The sequence below is a fragment of the Ranitomeya variabilis genome, chromosome 2, assembly GCF_051348905.1.
Source record: "Ranitomeya variabilis isolate aRanVar5 chromosome 2, aRanVar5.hap1, whole genome shotgun sequence".
Lineage (NCBI taxonomy): Eukaryota > Metazoa > Chordata > Amphibia > Anura > Dendrobatidae > Ranitomeya > Ranitomeya variabilis.
In genome coordinates this window covers 370809710-370830581 of record NC_135233.1, presented here as the reverse complement: position 1 = coordinate 370830581, position 20872 = coordinate 370809710, and the positions used below count along the sequence as shown (strand labels likewise).

At 48.1% G+C, this 20872-nt stretch overlaps 1 protein-coding gene across 1 annotated transcript; it reads left to right on the top strand.

Annotated features, from left to right (window-relative positions):
• The first annotated feature begins 585 nt into the window (after nucleotides 1–585).
• Nucleotides 586–20258, top strand: LOC143809449 (uncharacterized). The gene is made up of 3 exons (XM_077292518.1): nucleotides 586–705; nucleotides 17645–17749; nucleotides 19928–20258. The coding sequence occupies exons 1-3, from the start codon at nucleotides 648–650 to the stop codon at nucleotides 20122–20124; spliced, it is 360 nt and encodes a 119-aa protein (XP_077148633.1). The 5' UTR covers nucleotides 586–647; the 3' UTR covers nucleotides 20125–20258.
• The last annotated feature ends 614 nt before the right edge of the window (nucleotides 20259–20872 follow it).

Genomic DNA, 20872 nt, shown 5'->3' with positions numbered 1-20872 from the left:
CACAATGAAACATTTTATATCACTCCCATCATTTACTTAAAAAATTGCATTGATAGTAATGGAAACCAAGGTGAACCCGATTATTGGTCACGGAAACCACAATTGGCTCCGCTGTCATTTTAAAAGGAACGTGTTTCTACAAATAATCAGTTTTTCTGCCATCTGATGTACATTATTCGGAAACATGGCAGCAATTGTCCAGCAGCTCAACCACATGGGAAATGGAGCGTAACGTTACACAAGTCTTACTGAAATCAGTAAACGGTCGGAGGATTGCATGGATGTGGCAAACACTTTGTATCCGCTCTCAACTGCAACAGATATTCGAGGGTCCTAAGTGAAACATCCCACTCCTCAAATTTCCCTCGCAGGAAACTCAAGTGAAAATGGATTTTTATCAACTGAGTATCCTCATAAAACATCGTAATAAAAGTTCAGTGATTGGGTCATTTCAAGGCCAGAATGTCGTTATTTGGAAATAAACACAAATTACATTACATCCACATTGGCAATTATGGGATGTACAACCCATTTACACCTCCTACACTGAATGCTGCAATCAACAAGATAATAAAGCTATAAAATGGGAACGGGATAGGTGCACCGATTACTGGACCTAGAGACGGTGTGAAGACAATCTGAGCACAATGCAGACCCCACAACTCGTCTACCTTACTGTTCTCATAGCATGCGGCGCTCAGACTGGTAAGTAATGTGAAGTATACAAGAGAACATGCTACCTTGTGTCTATAGTACCTGTTTATGATGGAGATGACACTGCTGTGTGCACTGTGCTGTGTATACCTGTCATGGTGTAGTGTGAGGAGATGACACTGCTGTGTGCACTGTGCCGTGTATACAGGTCATGGTGTAGTATTATGAGGAGGAGATGACACTGCTGTGTGCACTGTGCTGTGTATACATGTCATGGTGTAGTAGTGTGAGGAGGAGATGACACTGCTGTGTGCACTGTGCGGTGTATACATGTCATGGTGTAGTAGTGTGAGGAGGAGATGACACTGCTGTGTGCACTGTGCTGTGTATACCTGTCATGGTGTAGTGTGAGGAGATGACACTGCTGTGTGCACTGTGCCGTGTATACAGGTCATGGTGTAGTATTATGAGGAGGAGATGACACTGCTGTGTGCACTGTGCTGTATATACATGTCATGGTGTAGTAGTGTGAGGAGGAGATGACACTGCTGTGTGCACTGTGCGGTGTATACATGTCATGGTGTAGTAGTGTGAGGAGGAGATGACACTGCTGTGTGCACTGTGCGGTGTATACATGTCATGGTGTACAGTGAGGAGGAGATAACACTGCTGTGTGCACTGTGCGGTGTATACAAGTCATGGTGTAGTAGTGTGAGGAGGAGATGACACTGCTGTGTGCACTGTGCTGTGTATACAGGTCATGGTGTAGTAATGTGAGGATGGATCGCCCCAGGCGCAGGGCAATAGGGTACTCGGCACCGAGTCCCTCGGTCTCGGTTCTGGGGATGTCACGGTGGCCCGACCCGGCCCGTGGCCCTGCTGAGGGGTGCCCAATTAAAGGTGATAGTTTGTCAAGTGTTCGTGACGCCACCCGTGGTGTTCGGTCAGGATGACCGACGCTGCTAGGGGTCCGCTGGGGTGATGGAATGGCAGCTAGATGGTATACCTTCCCACAGGTGAAGTATGTCCCCAGGGCTTCCCAAGGTGTGTGGATGGTGATAGTGGATGATGTAAGGCGCAATGAATAACGAGGACACAAAGGTTGCAGTCTCTTTACCTTTTACTGAAGACTTCAGAGTCCACAGTCCAGAGTACCGCTCATAGGGCTGGCTGAGTCCGGCTGGTCCGAAGGCACATCCAGAGTTCCCTTAGCCAGGAGGAAATCAGTAGCCTTCCTACTAGCGCCTGTGTGTTGTAGTACCTCCCTGCTGAGCACCACGGTAAAGTCCTCACAACCTTTGTAGATGTTTCTGATGTTCTCTCTCTCTGTCCCCGAGATGATATGGATAGGACAACCCGTATGACGGGGTAGGCCTGGAGCTATTTTATAGGGACCCTAGAGACGCCCCTCTCCTACAGTTGCCTCCGTGTCTTCTTAGGTATTTAGGTTGGGCAGCCAACTTGGAATTGACTGTCCTGCCGTTGTCTGGAGTAATGCGTAGAGTCAGTACATCCCTCGGTGTTCCGGCCACCGGCTACGCGCCTCGGAAGGAGGCTGCCGATCTCGGGGCAGGACTCCTCCCGGTATTATCTCCTTGTGCTGTGACTTCAGTTCTCACTCTCCACAATATACTTCGCTTTGTGTCCTTTCTTAGGATGCTGCCGCAATGATGTGCAGGCGCAGCTCCGTAATGTTCTATCTCTTGCTAGGCCTCTTTTAGGATCCCACCCCTGACAGGACCTCTCTGGGTCAAACCCAGGCTGCTTCTCCCTCGATGTTATCTGGTCGAAGCCCAGTCTGCTTCTTTCTGTCTCACTTCCTATCCAACCCACCAGTTTTACACGTGTGTGAGGAGTGCCCTAGTAGATAGAAGCTTTGCTCCCCCTGGTGGACTGGAGTGTGAAGTGTAGTGTGTGACTGTGATACCTGGCAAGGTGTACTTCTTTAGTACCATCAGACGTAACATCACTCCCCCTGGTGGAAGAGCGACATTACTGCAACGACCAGGACTCTGGGGTGCTGCACTCCCCCCCCCCCGTTAGATCCAGTACTCCCGGACCGGGAAAAGAAGAACAACAATACATGTTAGCAAAAAGACATACAAAATTTTGGAATGCTGTAAACAAGTAAATATAACAATGCTTCCCTTTATGGGAGGTGAGAACACTTGAACGTTGCAAACAAGAACATATTTACATTGTGCTTATGATTTTAAATAACACTTATTAATTAACTAACTATGAATAACCGTTATTACTCATACGGGTATGCTACCTACTAAATACAGAACAGTATCTCTCCTTTAATGGCGTGTACCCACTAAAGTATACTATAAAATTTCAAAAGTGCAAATCAACATTCTCTTCATTTCTCTTTCACTTTCACATATGCAGGACTATCTGTCTACCCCTATGGGCCTACTGCATCCTTCTTTAGCTTTCTCTCATCAATTCTAATAATTACTTTATCTTCACTTTTATTCAAAGAACATCATTAACATTTCTACTCCTAACTACATACTATCACTATGTAAGAACATTATTACTATCTAACTATTTAAGGCAACATTATCACTTTTAGGCGAAGTGCAACAACTAACATTCCCTTTAAGAGGAAACCAAGTCTCTTCTGAGGTAGTGCAAACAATCAGTTTGCAAGTCAGTTTAAAGCAAGAACTTTCACGCTATAATCGGGAACAGTCTCTTCAAAAATCTCTTCTTTGTAAAACCAGTAGAGAGCACCCTTAAGAAGGTGCAAACTATGTACAATCAGTTTGTGAACCATTCACCGTCCATGATTCGGCAGTCTTTTAGAAAAAGTAGAAAAACTTAACTTGAAATAAAGCGCCCCCACACCGCCACAGGGCCGAGGGGTACCCGGAGCCGGGCCTCTGAGTCTCAGTCCTGGGGTTGTCACGGTGGCTAGACCCGGTCCGTGGCCCTGTCTGTCAGTGGGGAACGTCCGGTGCAAATAGTGGTGTTGTAACGGTGCAGTTGTGGGGTGCAGGTCGCGGTAAATAACGAGGACACCAGGTTGCAGTCTCTTTACCTCTTTACTGGAGATCTCTGAGTCCTCAGTCCAGAATATGGTTCACCAGGCTGCGCAAGTCCGGCCGGTCCAATGGCACCTTCAGAGTTCACTTCACAGGTGGAAATCGGTGCCTTCCTTCTTAGCGCTATGTGTTGTAGTCCTTCCCTGCTATGCTTACGGAAAGTGTTGTGAATTTGCTTTTTGCTCCCTCTAGTGGTTACTAGTTTTTTGACTCTGGTTTTTCTGTCTTTCCTTTTATCCGCACCTGGGTCGTTAGTTAGGGGTGTTGCTATATAAGCTCCCTGGACCTTCAGTTCAATGCCTGGCAACGTAGTTATCAGAGCTAGTCTGCTGTGCTCTTGTCTACTGATCCTGGTTCCAGTTATATCAGCTAAGTCTGCCTTTTGCTTTTTGCTATTTGTTTTGGTTTTGTATTTTTGTCCAGCTTGTTCCTAATCTATATCCTGACCTTTGCTGGAAGCTCTAGGGGGCTGGTGTTCTCCCCCCGGACCGTTAGACGGTTCGGGGGTTCTTGAATTTCCAGTGTGGATTTTGATAGGGTTTTTGTTGACCATATAAGTTACCTTTCTTTATTCTGCTATCAGTAAGCGGGCCTCTCTGTGCTAAACCTGGTTCATTTCTGTGTTTGTCATTTCCTCTTACCTCACCGTCATTATTTGTGGGGGGCTTCTATCCAGCTTTGGGGTCCCCTTCTCTGGAGGCAAGAAAGGTCTTTGTTTTCCTCTACTAGGGGTAGCTAGATTCTCCGGCTGGCGCGTGTCATCTAGAATCAACGTAGGAATGATCCCCGGCTACTTCTAGTGTTGGCGTTAGGAGTAGATATATGGTCAACCCAGTTACCACTGCCCTATGAGCTGGATTTTTGTATTCTGCAGACTTCCACGTTCCTCTGAGACCCTCGCCATTGGGGTCATAACAGTTTGCCAGGCCAGTATTAAATGTTTAATGCATTGCAGAAGAGGGATTATAAGAAAGAAGATTCTGAGTTTTTTTTTTCTCCTTCCCCTTTACCTCAGAGTGGCTATGCTTGCTGCAGACATGAATGTCCAGACCTTGATTACAAGTGTGGACCAGCTGGCTACTCGTGTGCAGGGCATACAAGACTATGTTATCAGAAATCCTAGGTCAGAACCTAAAATACCGATTCCTGAACTGTTTTCCGGAGACAGGTTTAAGTTTAGGAATTTCGTGAATAATTGTAAATTGTTTTTGTCCCTGAGACCCTGTTCATCAGGAGATTCTGCTCAGCAAGTAAAGATTGTTATTTCGTTCTTACGGGGCGACCCTCAGGATTGGGCTTTTTCGCTGGCGCCAGGAGATCCGGCATTGGCTGATCTTGATGCGTTTTTTCTGGCGCTCGGTTTACTTTATGAGGAACCCAATCTTGAGATTCAGGCAGAAAAGGCCTTGCTGTCTATGTCTCAGGGGCAGGACGAGGCTGAAGTGTATTGCCAAAACTTTCGGAAATGGTCCGTGCTGACACATTGGAACGAGTGTGCACTGGCCGCTAATTTTAGAAATGGCCTTTCTGAAGCCATTAAGAATGTTATGGTGGGTTTTCCCATTCCCACAGGTCTGAATGATACTATGGCACTGGCTATTCAAATTGACCGGCGGTTGCGGGAGCGCAAAACCGCAAACTCCCTCATGGTGTTGTCTGAACAGACACCTAATTCGGTGCAATGTGATAGAAAAACCGCAAATTCCCTCATGATGTTGTCTGAACAGACACCTGATTTAATGCAATGTGATAGAATCCTGACTAGAAATGAGCGGAAAATTCATAGACGCCGGAATGGCTTGTGCTATTACTGTGGTGATTCTACACATGTTATCTCAGCATGCTCTAAACGTATAGCTAAGGTTGTTAGTCCTGTCACCGTTGGTAATTTGCAACCTAAATTTATTCTGTCTGTAACTTTGATTTGCTCACTGTCATCTTATCCTGTCATGGCGTTTGTAGATTCAGGTGCTGCCCTGAGTCTTATGGATCTCTCATTTGCTAAGCGCTGTGGATTTACTCTTGAACCATTAGAAAATCCTATTCCTCTTAGGGGTATTGATGCTACACCATTGGCAGCAAATAAACCGCAGTATTGGACTCAGGTTACCATGTGCATGACTCCTGAACACCGCGAGGTGATACGTTTCCTGGTTTTACATAAAATGCATGATTTGGTCGTTTTAGGGCTGCCATGGTTACAGACCCATAATCCAGTCCTGGACTGGAAGGCTATGTCAGTCTCAAGTTGGGGCTGTCGTGGTATTCATGAGGATTCCCTGCCTGTGTCTATTGCTTCTTCTACGCCTTCGGAAGTTCCGGAGTATTTGTCTGATTATCAGGATGTCTTCAGTGAGTCTGAGTCCAGTGCACTGCCTCCTCATAGGGACTGTGACTGTGCTATAGATTTGATCCCAGGCAGTAAATTTCCTAAGGGAAGACTGTTTAATCTGTCGGTACCTGAACATACCGCTATGCGTTCATATATCAAGGAGTCTCTGGAAAAAGGACATATTCGTCCATCTTCTTCCCCTCTTGGTGCGGGATTCTTTTTTGTGGCAAAAAAGGACAGATCTTTGAGACCTTGTATTGATTATCGGCTTTTAAATAAGATCACTGTCAAATTTCAGTATCCTTTACCGCTGTTGTCTGACTTGTTTGCCCGGATTAAGGGTGCCAAGTGGTTCACCAAGATAGACCTTCGTGGTGCGTACAACCTTGTGCGCATTAAGCAAGGTGATGAATGGAAAACCGCATTCAATACGCCCGAAGGTCATTTTGAGTACTTGGTGATGCCTTTTGGGCTCTCTAATGCGCCTTCAGTTTTTCAGTCCTTTATGCATGACATTTTCCGGAAGTATCTGGATAAATTTTTGATTGTTTATCTGGATGATATTTTGTTTTTTTCTGATAATTGGGATTCGCATGTGGAGCAGGTCAGGTTGGTCTTTAAAATTTTGCGTGAAAATTCTTTGTTTGTCAAGGGCTCAAAGTGTCTCTTTGGTGTACAGAAGGTTCCCTTTTTGGGGTTCATTTTTTCCCCTTCTGCTGTGGAGATGGACCCAGTCAAGGTCCGAGCTATTCTTGATTGGACTCAGCCCTCGTCAGTTAAGAGTCTTCAGAAGTTCTTGGGCTTCGCTAACTTTTACCGTCGTTTTATCGCTAATTTTTCTAGCATTGTGAAACCTTTGACGGATATGACCAAGAAGGGCTCCGATGTAGCTAACTGGGCTCCTGCTGCCGTGGAGGCTTTCCAGGAGTTGAAACGCCGGTTTACTTCGGCGCCTGTTTTGTGCCAGCCTGACGTCTCACTTCCCTTTCAGGTTGAGGTGGATGCTTCGGAGATTGGGGCAGGGGCCGTTTTGTCGCAGAGAGGCCCTGGTTGCTCTGTTATGAAACCTTGTGCCTTTTTCTCTAGGAAGTTTTCGCCTGCCGAGCGAAATTATGATGTGGGCAATCGGGAGTTGTTGGCCATGAAATGGGCATTTGAGGAGTGGCGTCATTGGCTCGAGGGTGCTAAGCATCGTGTGGTGGTCTTGACTGATCACAAAAATCTGATGTATCTCGAGTCTGCTAAACGCCTTAATCCGAGACAGGCCCGCTGGTCATTGTTTTTCTCCCGCTTTGATTTTGTTGTCTCGTATTTACCAGGTTCAAAGAATGTGAAGGCCGATGCTCTTTCTAGGAGCTTTGTGCCTGATGCTCCTGGAGTCGCTGATCCTGTTGGTATTCTTAAAGATGGAGTTATCTTGTCAGCTATTTCTCCGGATCTGCGACGTGTGTTGCAGAGATTTCAGGCTGATAGGCCTGAGTCTTGTCCACCTGACAGACTGTTTGTTCCGGATAAGTGGACCAGCAGAGTCATTTCCGAGGTTCATTCCTCGGTGTTGGCAGGTCACCCGGGAATTTTTGGCACCAGAGATCTGGTGGCCAGGTCCTTTTGGTGGCCTTCCTTGTCAAGAGATGTGCGGTCATTTGTGCAGTCCTGTGGGACTTGTGCTCGAGCTAAGCCTTGCTGTTCTCGTGCCAGCGGTTTGCTCTTGCCCTTGCCTGTCCCGAAGAGACCTTGGACACATATCTCCATGGATTTCATTTCTGATCTTCCGCTATCTCAGGGCATGTCCGTTATCTGGGTGATATGTGATCGCTTCTCCAAGATGGTCCATTTGGTTCCTTTGCCTAAGCTGCCTTCCTCTTCCGATCTGGTTCCTGTGTTTTTCCAGAACGTGGTTCGTTTGCACGGCATCCCTGAGAATATTGTGTCAGACAGAGGATCCCAGTTCGTTTCCAGGTTCTGGCGATCCTTTTGTAGTAGGATGGGCATTGATTTGTCGTTTTCGTCTGCTTTCCATGCTCAGACTAATGGACAGACGGAGCGAACCAATCAGACCTTGGAGGCTTATTTGAGGTGTTTTGTCTCTGCTGATCAGGACGATTGGGTGACATTCTTGCCGTTGGCTGAGTTTGCCCTTAATAATCGGGCTAGTTCCGCCACCTTGGTTTCGCCTTTTTTCTGCAACTCTGGTTTCCATCCTCGCTTTTCTTCGGGTCATGTGGAGCCTTCTGACTGTCCTGGGGTGGATTCTGTGGTGGATAGGTTGCAGCAGATCTGGAATCATGTGGTGGACAACTTGAAGTTGTCACAGGAGAAGGCTCAGCGCTTTGCCAACCGCCGCCGCGGTGTGGGTCCCCGACTACGCGTTGGGGATTTGGTGTGGCTTTCTTCCCGCTTTGTTCCTATGAAGGTCTCCTCTCCCAAATTTAAACCTCGTTTTATTGGGCCTTACAAGATATTGGAAATCCTTAATCCTGTATCTTTTCGTCTGGATCTTCCTGTGTCGTTTGCTATTCACAATGTATTTCATAGGTTCTTGTTGCGGCGGTACATTGTGCCTGTAGTTCCTTCTGCTGAGCCTCCTGCTCCGGTGTTGGTTGAGGGCGAGTTGGAGTACGTGGTGGAGAAGATCTTGGATTCTCGCCTCTCCAGGCGGAGGCTTCAGTACCTGGTCAAGTGGAAGGGCTATGGTCAGGAGGATAATTCCTGGGTGGTCGCCTCTGATGTTCATGCGGCCGATTTAGTTCGTGCCTTTCATGCCGCTCATCCTGATCGCCCTGGTGGTCGTGGTGAGGGTTCGGTGACCCCTCACTAAGGGGGGGGGTACTGTTGTGAATTTGCTTTTTGCTCCCTCTAGTGGTTACTAGTTTTTTGACTCTGGTTTTTCTGTCTTTCCTTTTATCCGCACCTGGGTCGTTAGTTAGGCGTGTTGCTATATAAGCTCCCTGGACCTTCAGTTCAATGCCTGGCAACGTAGTTATCAGAGCTAGTCTGCTGTGCTCTTGTCTACTGATCCTGGTTCCAGTTATATCAGCTAAGTCTGCCTTTTGCTTTTTGCTATTTGTTTTGGTTTTGTATTTTTGTCCAGCTTGTTCCTAATCTATATCCTGACCTTTGCTGGAAGCTCTAGGGGGCTGGTGTTCTCCCCCCGGACCGTTAGACGGTTCGGGGGTTCTTGAATTTCCAGTGTGGATTTTGATAGGGTTTTTGTTGACCATATAAGTTACCTTTCTTTATTCTGCTATCAGTAAGCGGGCCTCTCTGTGCTAAACCTGGTTCATTTCTGTGTTTGTCATTTCCTCTTACCTCACCGTCATTATTTGTGGGGGGCTTCTATCCAGCTTTGGGGTCCCCTTCTCTGGAGGCAAGAAAGGTCTTTGTTTTCCTCTACTAGGGGTAGCTAGATTCTCCGGCTGGCGCGTGTCATCTAGAATCAACGTAGGAATGATCCCCGGCTACTTCTAGTGTTGGCGTTAGGAGTAGATATATGGTCAACCCAGTTACCACTGCCCTATGAGCTGGATTTTTGTATTCTGCAGACTTCCACGTTCCTCTGAGACCCTCGCCATTGGGGTCATAACAGGAAAGTACCCCACAACCGTTGTGTCTGTTTCTTAAGTTCCCTCACAACTCGATTAAGTGATGTTCTTCTAATCTTCCGTCCCTTCCTGATGTTACAGTTAGAATGGCACCCGTTTGTCGGATAGGCCTGGAGTGCTTCCGGGACCCTAGAGACGCCCCTCTCCCGCAATTGCCTCCCAAGACTTCATAGGTGATATGTGTTAGACAGCCCGCCTGAGACTGACTGCCCTGCCGCTGTTTGGAGTATGGCTTGAAGCTGTATGTTATTCCACTCTCTCGGCGTTCCGGCCACCGGTAATGCGCCTCAGTAGGATGTTGCTCCGGGCTTACAGCACGACCCCTACTGGTATTCTCCTATCGCTTGATCTCGTTTCTCACTCAGCACAATCTATCTCGCTTCTAGTCCTTTCTTGGGCACCGCCGCTACCCGGAGCAGGCGCGGTCCCTTTTCGTTCTTTCTCGTTGCCAAGCCTCTGTCAGGATCCCACCCCTGACAGAGACCCTACTGTCTCTTACTCCACAACACCCTCTGCCACTAGGTGTTGCTTCGTCCAATCCAGTCAGCTTTCTGATCTAACTTCCTGCCTGACCCCCAGTTTACCCACTATGGTGGGGAGTGGCCTAATGAATAGAACCCTTAGCTCCCCCCGGAGGCCCGGCTGTGAAATGTATTGGTGTCTGTGATACCTGATCAGATGAACTCCTTCAGTGCCATCGAACGCACCATGGCTCCCCATAGTGGCGGAGCCACAGTACTGCAACGACCAGGACTCTGGGGCGCTGCACTCCCCCCTGGTTAAACACAGTACTCCGGGACTGGGAAGAAAACAACAATACAAGTTAGCAAAAAGACATACAATTTTGTTGAGTGCAAAACAATAAGTATTCTTGAACAGGCTTCCCTTTATGGGAGGTGAGGACACTTAAACGTTACAAACATAGTTAACATTATAAATTACAGGCTATAAATAACTCCTGTTACCCAACCGGGTATTCTACTAAGTGTAAAATTGTTGAACAATAATTTAACATTGCCTTTAAGGACTCACACTCTAAATCCACTAAAGACCTTCCTATAATCACATTATAAGGCACTTTAACTTTTTCATTCTCCTACTTTGGATCTGCAGGACCGCCTGTCCTATCGGCACCAGACCTACTGCCTCTCCTTTCTATTACAGGACCGCCCCGTTCAGCCAGGGCCTACTGCCTTTTCAACTACTATACACAGTATAGAACATAACTTTTCTTTCAGTTTGAGAACACTGAGCCGGCTCTACTTGGCTCCTAGAAGGACTCACTCACTAACCCCTACGGGTTCACTTTCTGTCCTTAGTAACACATTATTAACTTTCGATGGGGAACGCAGGGTCTACCTTCTATCCCCCCCCTTCTTTTTCTTATCAACATTATTAACTATCTTCTTTCCGAAAATATTATCAGCATTCCTTTACATTTAACTAATTGCATACACATAACTTTTACATGTGAGTGTTATCATCACTTTTCTTTATCAGCATTATAGCTATTGGCCTTAAAGCATTATCAACAAATGAACATCCCCTTTAAGAGGGGATCAAGTCTTTCTGAGGTAGTTCGTCTTCTCAGACTACCAGTCCATGCTCAACAAAGGTTCCGGTAAGGTATCTTCACAAAGAGTCTTTGTTTAAGTAAAACCAGTAGGAAGCGCCTTTAATAAGGTGCAAACTATTTACAAGGGACAAGTTTGTATCATGCACAGTCCATGATTACTGCAGTTCTTATAACATTGTGAACCAAAAAGCAAAAATGAAAGTGAAAGCAAAAATAAAAAGCAATAGGGATCCCGGGTAAACAAAGGGATCCCTTTAAGAGTTAACCCAGGACGGGTTTTAGCAGCAAAACAGCAAGGAAATAAACAGTTAACTATTTACAGTTTCAGGTTTCCGAGGTTTAGTTGGACGGCTTCCAGGGCTGCACCTGGCACTTAACCCTTCTTGGCCTGGGCAAAGTGAGGTCCAGGGTTACACCCAGTGCTGGACAAACGCCGTTAATCCGTCCTTCATGTATGGTTAAATCATGCGCAGCGATGGAGGTCTGCGCAACTTGAGTATGGGCATTTGCTGCAGCAGAGGTAGCGGCCGCTGCAAGATCAGTCACTGGAACGGAGTCAGCAGCTGTGGCACTAGCAGTCACTGGAGTGGTGTCGGTCGTCAGGGCAGGGTCGTCTTTCATACCTGCTTCAGATGCGGTCCCTCCGGTGCCGATCTGCTCCGTCTCCGCTGGGATCTGGAACGCTGGTTGCAGGGCCTTGTGCTGCGACATTGTCATCTCTGCTTGCAGCATACCCCTTTCCGGCAGGGCCTTGCTTTCCAGCTTCGGAGCGCTGGGACTTCTTCCCTGCTCCGGACCAGATGAGGCTGCCGACAGATGTCCGGTGAGGCTCCTGATGATGGCCTTCTTCCACCCGGCCTCAGTGCTCAGCTGCGTCCGCCGGGGTCGGTCGCTGAGCTCGTCCACTCCGGCCTGCAGGAATTCAGCATCAGCGGTGGAGGCCTGGTTGCGGTGCCCCTCCGGGTGGCTGGGGGAGTCCTCTGCTCCGACCCCACGCTCCGGCTCCGGGCGGCTCGCCATGGCGTCCTCCATGTCGCTCGCTCCTTCTTCCTGGTCCTTTTCCCGCTCTCTTCTTCGTGGGCGGTTTCGTTTTCGTTGTCTCTGCCCACCATTAAGGATCAGGAGGCGGATCTCGGCTGCTGACGGACACGTCCTCAAGGGGCCGAGATATTTAGACTGGGCAGCCATTGTCTTTCGCGCTCTTCAGCTTGTTCACGCCCACTTCCACGCCCTTCTTCTTCTCCTGCGCTCTCCTTAGCGCTGTAATGGCGGCGGTTTTGGCGGGAACTTCTGGCGGCAAGTGGCAACACACAGTCCTTGTAATAAAGCACAGTCCAAGCACGATAAATCACAGTTCCAAGGCACACATGACCTGATTCTTCAGGCTTAAGTAGATCCTGTTCGTGACGCCAAGTTAAAGCGCCCCCACACCGCCACAGGGCCGAGGGGTACCCGGAGCCGGGCCTCTGAGTCTCAGTCCTGGGGTTGTCACGGTGGCTAGACCCGGTCCGTGGCCCTGTCTGTCAGTGGGGAACGTCTGGTGCAAATAGTGGTGTTGTAACGGTGCAGTTGTGGGGTGCAGGTCGCGGTAAATAACGAGGACACCAGGTTGCAGTCTCTTTACCTCTTTACTGGAGATCTCTGAGTCCTCAGTCCAGAATATGGTTCACCAGGCTGCGCAAGTCCGGCCGGTCCAATGGCACCTTCAGAGTTCACTTCACAGGTGGAAATCGGTGCCTTCCTTCTTAGCGCTATGTGTTGTAGTCCTTCCCTGCTATGCTTACGGAAAGTACCCCACAACCGTTGTGTCTGTTTCTTAAGTTCCCTCACAACTCGATTAAGTGATGTTCTTCTAATCTTCCGTCCCTTCCTGATGTTACAGTTAGAACGGCACCCGTTTGTCGGATAGGCCTGGAGTTCTTCCGGGACCCTAGAGACGCCCCTCTCCCGCAATTGCCTCCCAAGACTTCATAGGTGATATGTGTTAGACAGCCCGCCTGAGACTGACTGCCCTGCCGCTGTTTGGAGTATGGCTTGAAGCTGTATGTTATTCCACTCCCTCGGCGTTCCGGCCACCGGTAATGCGCCTCAGTAGGATGTTGCTCCGGTCTTACAGCACGACCCCTACTGGTATTCTCCTATCGCTTGATCTCGTTTCTCACTCAGCACAATCTATCTCGCTTCTAGTCCTTTCTTGGGCACCGCCGCTACCCGGAGCAGGCGCGGTCCCTTTTCGTTCTTTCTCGTTGCCAAGCCTCTGTCAGGATCCCACCCCTGACAGAGACCCTACTGTCTCTTACTCCACAACACCCTCTGCCACTAGGTGTTGCTTCGTTCAATCCAGTCAGCTTTCTCCACTAACTTCCTGCCTGACCCCCAGTTTACCCACTATGGTGGGGAGTGGCCTAATGAATAGAACCCTTAGCTCCCCCCGGAGGCCCTGCGGTGAAATGTATTGGTGTCTGTGATACCTGATCAGATGAACTCCTTCAGTGCCATCGAACGCACCATGGCTCCCCATAGTGGCGAAGCCACAGTACTGCAACGACCAGGACTCTGGGGCGCTGCAGAAACAATAGGGATCCCGTGTAAACTAAGGGATCCCTTTAAGAAGAATAACCCTAGACGGGTTTTAGCAGCAGAAAACAGGAAAACAAACAGTTAACTATTTACATTTTCGTGGTTTCGATGTTTAGTTGGACGGCTTCCAGGGTTGCACCTGGCACATAACCCTTTTTGGCCTGGGAAGGGTGAAATCCAGGGTTACACCCGGTGCTGGATAAACGCCGTTAGTCCGTCTTTCGTGTACGGTTAAGTCATGCGCAGCGATGGAGGTCTGCGCAACTTGAGTATGGGCACTGGCTGCAGCAAAGATAGCGGCTGCTGCAAGATCAGTCACTGGAACGAAGTCAGTAGGGGTGGCACGAGCAGTCGCTGCAGTGGAGTCGGTCATCAGGACAGGGTCGTTCTTCATACTTGCTTCAGATGCGGTCCCTCCAGTGCCGGTCTGCTCTGTCTCCGCTGGGGTCTGGAACGCTGGTTGCAGGGCCTTGTGCTGCGGCGTTGTCATCTCTGTTTGCAGCATCTCGCTTTCCGGCAGGGCCTTGCTTTCTGGCTTCAGAGCGCTGGAACTTCTTTCTTGCTCCGGACCAGACGAGGCTGCCGACAGATGTCTGGTGAGGCTTTCGACGATGGTCTTCTTCCACCCAGCCTCAGTGCACAGCTGCGTCCGCAGGAGTTGGTCTTTGAGCTCTTCCATGCCGGCCGGCAGGAAGTCAGGGCCAACGGGTGATGCCTGGCCGCGGTGTCTCTCCAGGTGGCTGGGGGAGTCCTCTGCTCTGACCCCACGCTCTGGTCCCGGGCGGCTGGTCATGGCATCCTCCACGTGGCTGGCTTCTTCCTCGTCCTTTACCCGCTCTCTCCTTCGTGGGCAGTTTCGCTTTCTTTGTCTCTGCCCGCCATTAAGGATTATGAGGCAGATCTCGGCTGCTGATGGACACGTCCTCAAGGAACAGAAATATTTAGACTGGGCGGCCATTATTTTTCGCGCTTCTCAGTTCGTTCACACCCACAACTCCACGCCCTTCTTCTTCTCCTGCGCTCCTCGTGGCGGGGTAATGGCGGCGGTTTTGGCAGGAATTTTAGCGGCAAATGGCAATACACAGTCCTTAAGCAAATCACAGTTCCAATCACAAATCCAATCACAATTCTGACACAGTTCTTAGGCACACATGGCCCGATTTTCAGGCTTAAGTAGATCCTGTTCGTGACGCCAAAATTGGATCGCCCCAGGCGCAGGGCAATGGGGTACTCGGCACCGGGTCCCTCGGTCTCGGTTCTGGGGATGTCACAGTGGCCCGACCCGGTCCGTGGCCCTGCTGAGGGGCGCCCAATTAAAGGTGATAGTTTGTCAAGTGTTCATGACGCCACCTGTGGTGTTCGGTCAGGATGACCGACGCTGCTAGGGGTCCGCTGGGGTGATGGAATGGCAGCTAGATGATATACCTTCCCACAGGTGAAGTATGTCCCCATGGCTTCCCAAAGTGTGTGGATGGTGATAGTGGACGATGTAAGGCGCAATGAATAACGAGGACACAAAGGTTGCAGTCTCTTTACCTTTTACTGAAGACTTCAGAGTCCACAGTCCAGAGTACCGCTCACAGGGCTGGCTGAGTCCGGCCGGTCCGAAGGCACATCCAGAGTTCCCTTAGCCAGGAGGAAATCAGTAGCCTTCCTACTAGCGCCTGTGTGTTGTAGTACCTCCCTGCTGAGCACCACGGGAAAGTCCTCACAACCTTTGTAGATGTTTCTGATGTTCTCTCTCTCTGTCCCCCAGATGATATGGATAGGACAACCCGTATGATGGGGTAGGCCTGGAGCTATTTTATAGGGACCCTAGAGATGCCCCTCTCCCACAGTTGCCTCTGTGTCTTCTTAGGTATTTAGGTTGGGCAGCCAACTTGGAATTGACTGTCCTGCCATTGTCTGGAGTATTGCGTAGAGTCAGTACATCCCTCGGTGTTCCGGCCACCGGCTACGCGCCTCGGAAGGAGGCTGCCAATCTCGGGGCAGGACTCCTCCCTGGGTCAAACCCAGGCTGCTTCTCCCTCGATGTTATCTGGTCGAAGCCCAGTCTGCTTCTTTCTGTCTCACTTCCTATCCAACCCACCAGTTTTACCCGTGTGTGAACAGTGCCCTAGTAGATAGAAGCTTTGCTCCCCCTGGTGGACTGGAGTGTGAAGTGTAGTATGTGACTGTGATACCTGGCAAGGTGAACTCCTTTAGTACCATCAGACGTAACATCACTCCCCCTGGTGGAAGAGCGACATTACTGCAATGACCAGGACTCTGGGGCGCTGCAAGGAGATGACACTGCTGTGTGCACTGTGCTGTGTATACATGACGTGGTGTAGTATTGTGAAGAGGAGATGACACTGTTGTGTGTATTGTGCAGGCAGACAGGTACATGAGGTATAGTAAGCTGCAGGCAGACAGGAAGCACCCTGGAAATTGCAGACAGGTAGCAGACATAACTCCGGAGTAACTAGAAAGTTTAAATGCCATGGAAGGCACAGGCAAAAAAAGATGTCCTGAAGACCGCATATAGGTTGCAGAGTTACTGAAAGCCATAGGCAGACAGGTATCTGAGGTCCTGGAAGTCGCAGACTGCCAGGATATGTACTGGAGACCACAGACAGGTTGCAGAGATACTGAAAGTCTCAGGTAGACAGGTAACTAGGAATTGCAAGTCGCAGGCAGACAGGAGATGTCCTGAATAACTTAGGCAGCTTGCAGAGGTACTGAAAGCTGCAGGCAGACAGGTAACTGAGGGAGTGGAAGCCACATGCAGACAGGTAACTGAGGTACTGGAAACTGCAGGATGACAGGTAACTGAGGTACTGAAAGCTGCAGACAGCCAGGAAACATCCTGGAGACAACAGACAGGTTGCAGAGCTACTGAAAGTCTCAGGCAGACAGGTAACAGAGCAACTGCAGGTCTCAGGCAGACAGGAGACATCCTGAAGAATTTAGGCAGCTTGCAGAGGTACTGAAGCCTGCAGGCACATAGGTAACTGAGGGAGTGGAAGTCACAGACAGCCATGAGACATTTTGGAGACCATAGACAGGTTGCAGAGATACTGAAGGCCGCAGTCAGACAGGTAACTGACGAACTAGAAGCTGCAGGCAGACATGAGATGTCCAGAAGGCCGTAGACAGCTTGCAGCGATACTAGAGGGCTGCAGGCAGACATGTAACTGAGGGACTGGAAGCCGCAAGCAGCCAGGTGACGTTGTAGAGACCATAGGCACGTTGCAGAAATACTGACATCCACAGTCAGACAGGCTGCTGTGCACAGACAAACTAAAAGTCTTAATACCATGACACTGGTGTGTGTCTTGGTAAGCCATATTTAGGTAAGGATGTTTAACACATGGGAGCACAACAGGCTACTAGCAACGCCCAATGTGGAGCACAAAAAAGTTTTGCTGACTGTGGTGTAGGGTGCAGAGCCAAGAACGGGACCGGTGTTTAATAGCAGGACATTGCAGTAGCTTAGATATTCATGGATACAGCCACTCACATAGTGACAGTCAGTTGTTAGTGATGGTAACCATGGATATCTAAACTACTACAATGCCCTTCACATGGAGTAAGTGACATAGCTAATTGGAAGAACTACTGTATACTACTTTTCTAATTGGAGGCATTTGCTAATATTATTATTACTACACCTACTACATACTGTATTGGGATAGGATTTTGGAGATGAGAATACCCCTTTAAGTATTCCCTTCACTGCCTGCAACAAAGGGACCAAATCCGACCCCCTGAAAAACAAGCCAATAGCATTATCCTGCCTCCACCACCAAATCTTTATAGGTGGTGTATGTTTTGGGGGATTATGTAACGTATCTTCTCTTTGCAGTTACTTCACTGAACTGCTTTCAGTGTTCGGATCCTCAGTGTAAGAATCCCACCACAACGACCTGTCCTGCAAGAAATCACTGCTTTTCACTGTCCTTTAGCCAACGTGAGTACATGTAACATAACTCCTATACCATATTTCACCATTCAATTGACCCAATAAACTGCACTTCTGGCATTTTAAATTTTCTTTTCTTGTTTTGCTGTATTATTTATATGATAATTTTAGAATTTATCAGATTGGATTTTAAAGGATGCGGCAATTATAAATATTCTTATCTTTAATTTATTTTTGTATATGGATGCAATTTTTATTTTACTTAATATTTCCACAAAAAAAAATGTTTGAATCACTTTTTCTTTCTGAGTTCCTTAACCCCTTACTGACCTCGGACGTACTATACCGTCCGAGGTCAGCTCCCCTGCTTTGATGCAGGGCTCCGCGGTGAGCCCGCATCAAAGCCGGGACATGTCAGCTGTTTTGAACAGCTGACATGTGCCCGCAATAGGCGCGGGCAGAATCGCGATCTGCCCGCGCCTATTAACTAGTTAAACGCCGCTGTCAAACGCAGACAGCGGCATTTAACTACCGCATCCGGCCGGATATGACGGCATCGCCGACCCCCGTCACATGATCGGAGATCGGCGATGCTTCTGAATGGTAACCATAGAGGTCCTTGAGACCTCTATGGTTACTGATGCCGGCGTGCTGTGAGCGCCACCCTGTGGTCGGCGCTCACAGCACACCTGCATTTCTGCAACATAACAGCGATCTGATGATCGCTGTTATGTAGCAGAGCCGATCGGGCTGTGCCTGCTTCTAGCCTCCCATGGAGGCTATAGAAGCATGGCAAAAGTAAAAAAAAAAGTTTTAAAAAATGTGAAAAAAATACAAAAAACATAAAAGTTTAAATCACCCCCCTTTCGCCCCAATCAAAATAAATCAATAAAAAAAAAATCAAACCTACACATATTTGGTATCGCCGCGTTCAGAATCGCCCGATCTATCAATAAAAAAAAAGCATTAACCTGATCGCTAAACGGCGTAACAAGAAAAAAAATCGAAACCCCAGAATTACGGTTTTTTGGACGCCGCGACATTGCATTAAAATGCAATAACGGGCGATCAAAAGAACGTATCTGCACCGAAATGGTATCATTAAAACCGCCAGCTCGGCACACAAAAAATAAGCCCTCACCCGACCCCAGATCACGAAAAATAGAGACGCTACGGGTATCGGAAAATGGCGCAATTTTTTTTTTATTTTTTTTTTTAGCAAAGTTTGGAATTTTTTTTCACCACTTAGGTAAAAAATAACCTAGTCATGTTAGGTGTCTATGAACTCGTAATGACCTGGAGAATCATAATGGTCAGTTTTAGCATTTAGTGAACCTAGCAAAAAAGCCAAGCAAAAAACAAGTGTGGGATTGCACTTTTTTTGCAATTTCACCGCACTTGGAATTTTTTTCCCGTTTTCTAGTACACGACATGGTAAAACCAATGATGTCGTTCAAAAGTACAACTCGTCCCGCAAAAAATAAGCCCTCACATGGCCAAATTGACGGAAAAATAAAAAAGTTATGGCTCTGGGAAGGAGGGGAGTGAAAAACGAAAACGGAAAAACGAAAAATCCCAAGGTCATGAAGGGGTTAATTGATCGTTTGTGCTTTATACTGTAGTTCAATAAATTCACCATAAGTTGGTGGGATTTCATAGGAGCACCAAGATGGTGGTGAGTGTGGTCTTCTGTTGGGCCATGGCTGTCAAAGTAACCGATTGGAACCCTACGACTGCCCTAACAGAATCCCATACTAGTTTGATAGAGGCATCAAAATGGCAAAACAGAAGAAATTGTAGCAAGATGATTAATAGGGGTCTGAGCCCACGGGACCCCCCATGAGGCTCGAGCACGGGTCTCTGAAATGTGCTAGAATGGCGCCAATGTTGAGCAGAAAATTCACCACTCCATTCATAGTCTATCGAAGTGCAGGAGATAATTAAGTATCACAGTCCCATAGACAATGAATGTTTGCGTAGCTCCAGCGTAACCGGGAATTTCAGATTGTCGAGATCGGTGGGAACCACACGTCGGACCCCCAACGGAGACAAAGTTATTATTTATCTTGTGTCTAGGTGAGAACTTGCCCAGTTAGATGACTCCTTTCACGCTGACTCCTTGCAGAATCAGTAAAACAGATCACAACCACGACCCTTTAAGTGGATGAAATGTCTCCTATAAATCCCATAAATGGCATCTTACAATGTGTGTTCTCTCTGTTGCAGGTAATGCTGAAGTTGCAATAAAAGGTTGCTCTCCGCCGGAGCTGTGTAATCATCGTCCTCCTTTAGTACCGCCTGGTGTTTCGTATAAGTCAAGCTGCTGTGATACGAATCTGTGCAATTCTGCCATCACTAACAAGATGTCCCTCGTCTCTGCCGGCGTCCTGGTCCTGGTGTCTCTATGTGTTTCCAGGTTTTGATCCTCGCGCTCCTATGAAGCCCTGATTTACCAGATTGTATTATGCACAGCGTCTTCCTCTGTACCATGCTGAGGGCACATATGCCGTTTATATTCGTATTACCTATGCTTATCCAATAAAGCTAATTCTATAGATTTTTTTATAATTTCTTATAGAGCTCCAAAATCTGCTGATGCCAGTCCCACATCCCCTCCAGGACTCACAGTCTGACTCCCCTCTCTTATAACACGGGAGTTTGGGCATACTTACCAACATCACATTTAAATTTTGACTCCAGTCCCCAGGAATGGCCAATTTTTGGGTGCGGTTTCCGTAAATTCCACAATGGGAAATCCCAATAGGACTTGATTGGCTCCTCAAATGTAGACAGTCCCTTCAAGTTTGGGTCTGTTGGGAAGCCTCCATGATCCTTTTCTTACCTTAGGCCCATGACTGCCCAATCCACTCATCAAGGTACACTGTTCACTAATTAAATCATTATTAAAAACCCTGAGGTTCACATAGAGGGGGATGGTTTTGTATTTTTGCCAGTGTGACACTATTTCCAGTAAGCTACCGCATTGACCCTTGGCAAGGCCTGACTCGTCTCTGCTCTGCAACTGCAATATGGGAAGTTGTCAGTATCCAGGACCCTAGTGAGCAGGGCGGTGGAGTCGGAAAGCCAAACCTCCGACTCAAACTCTGACTCGGACTGCTAAGTTTCCATGACACCGACTCCACGACTCCAACTCCCTCACACCAGGGCTGT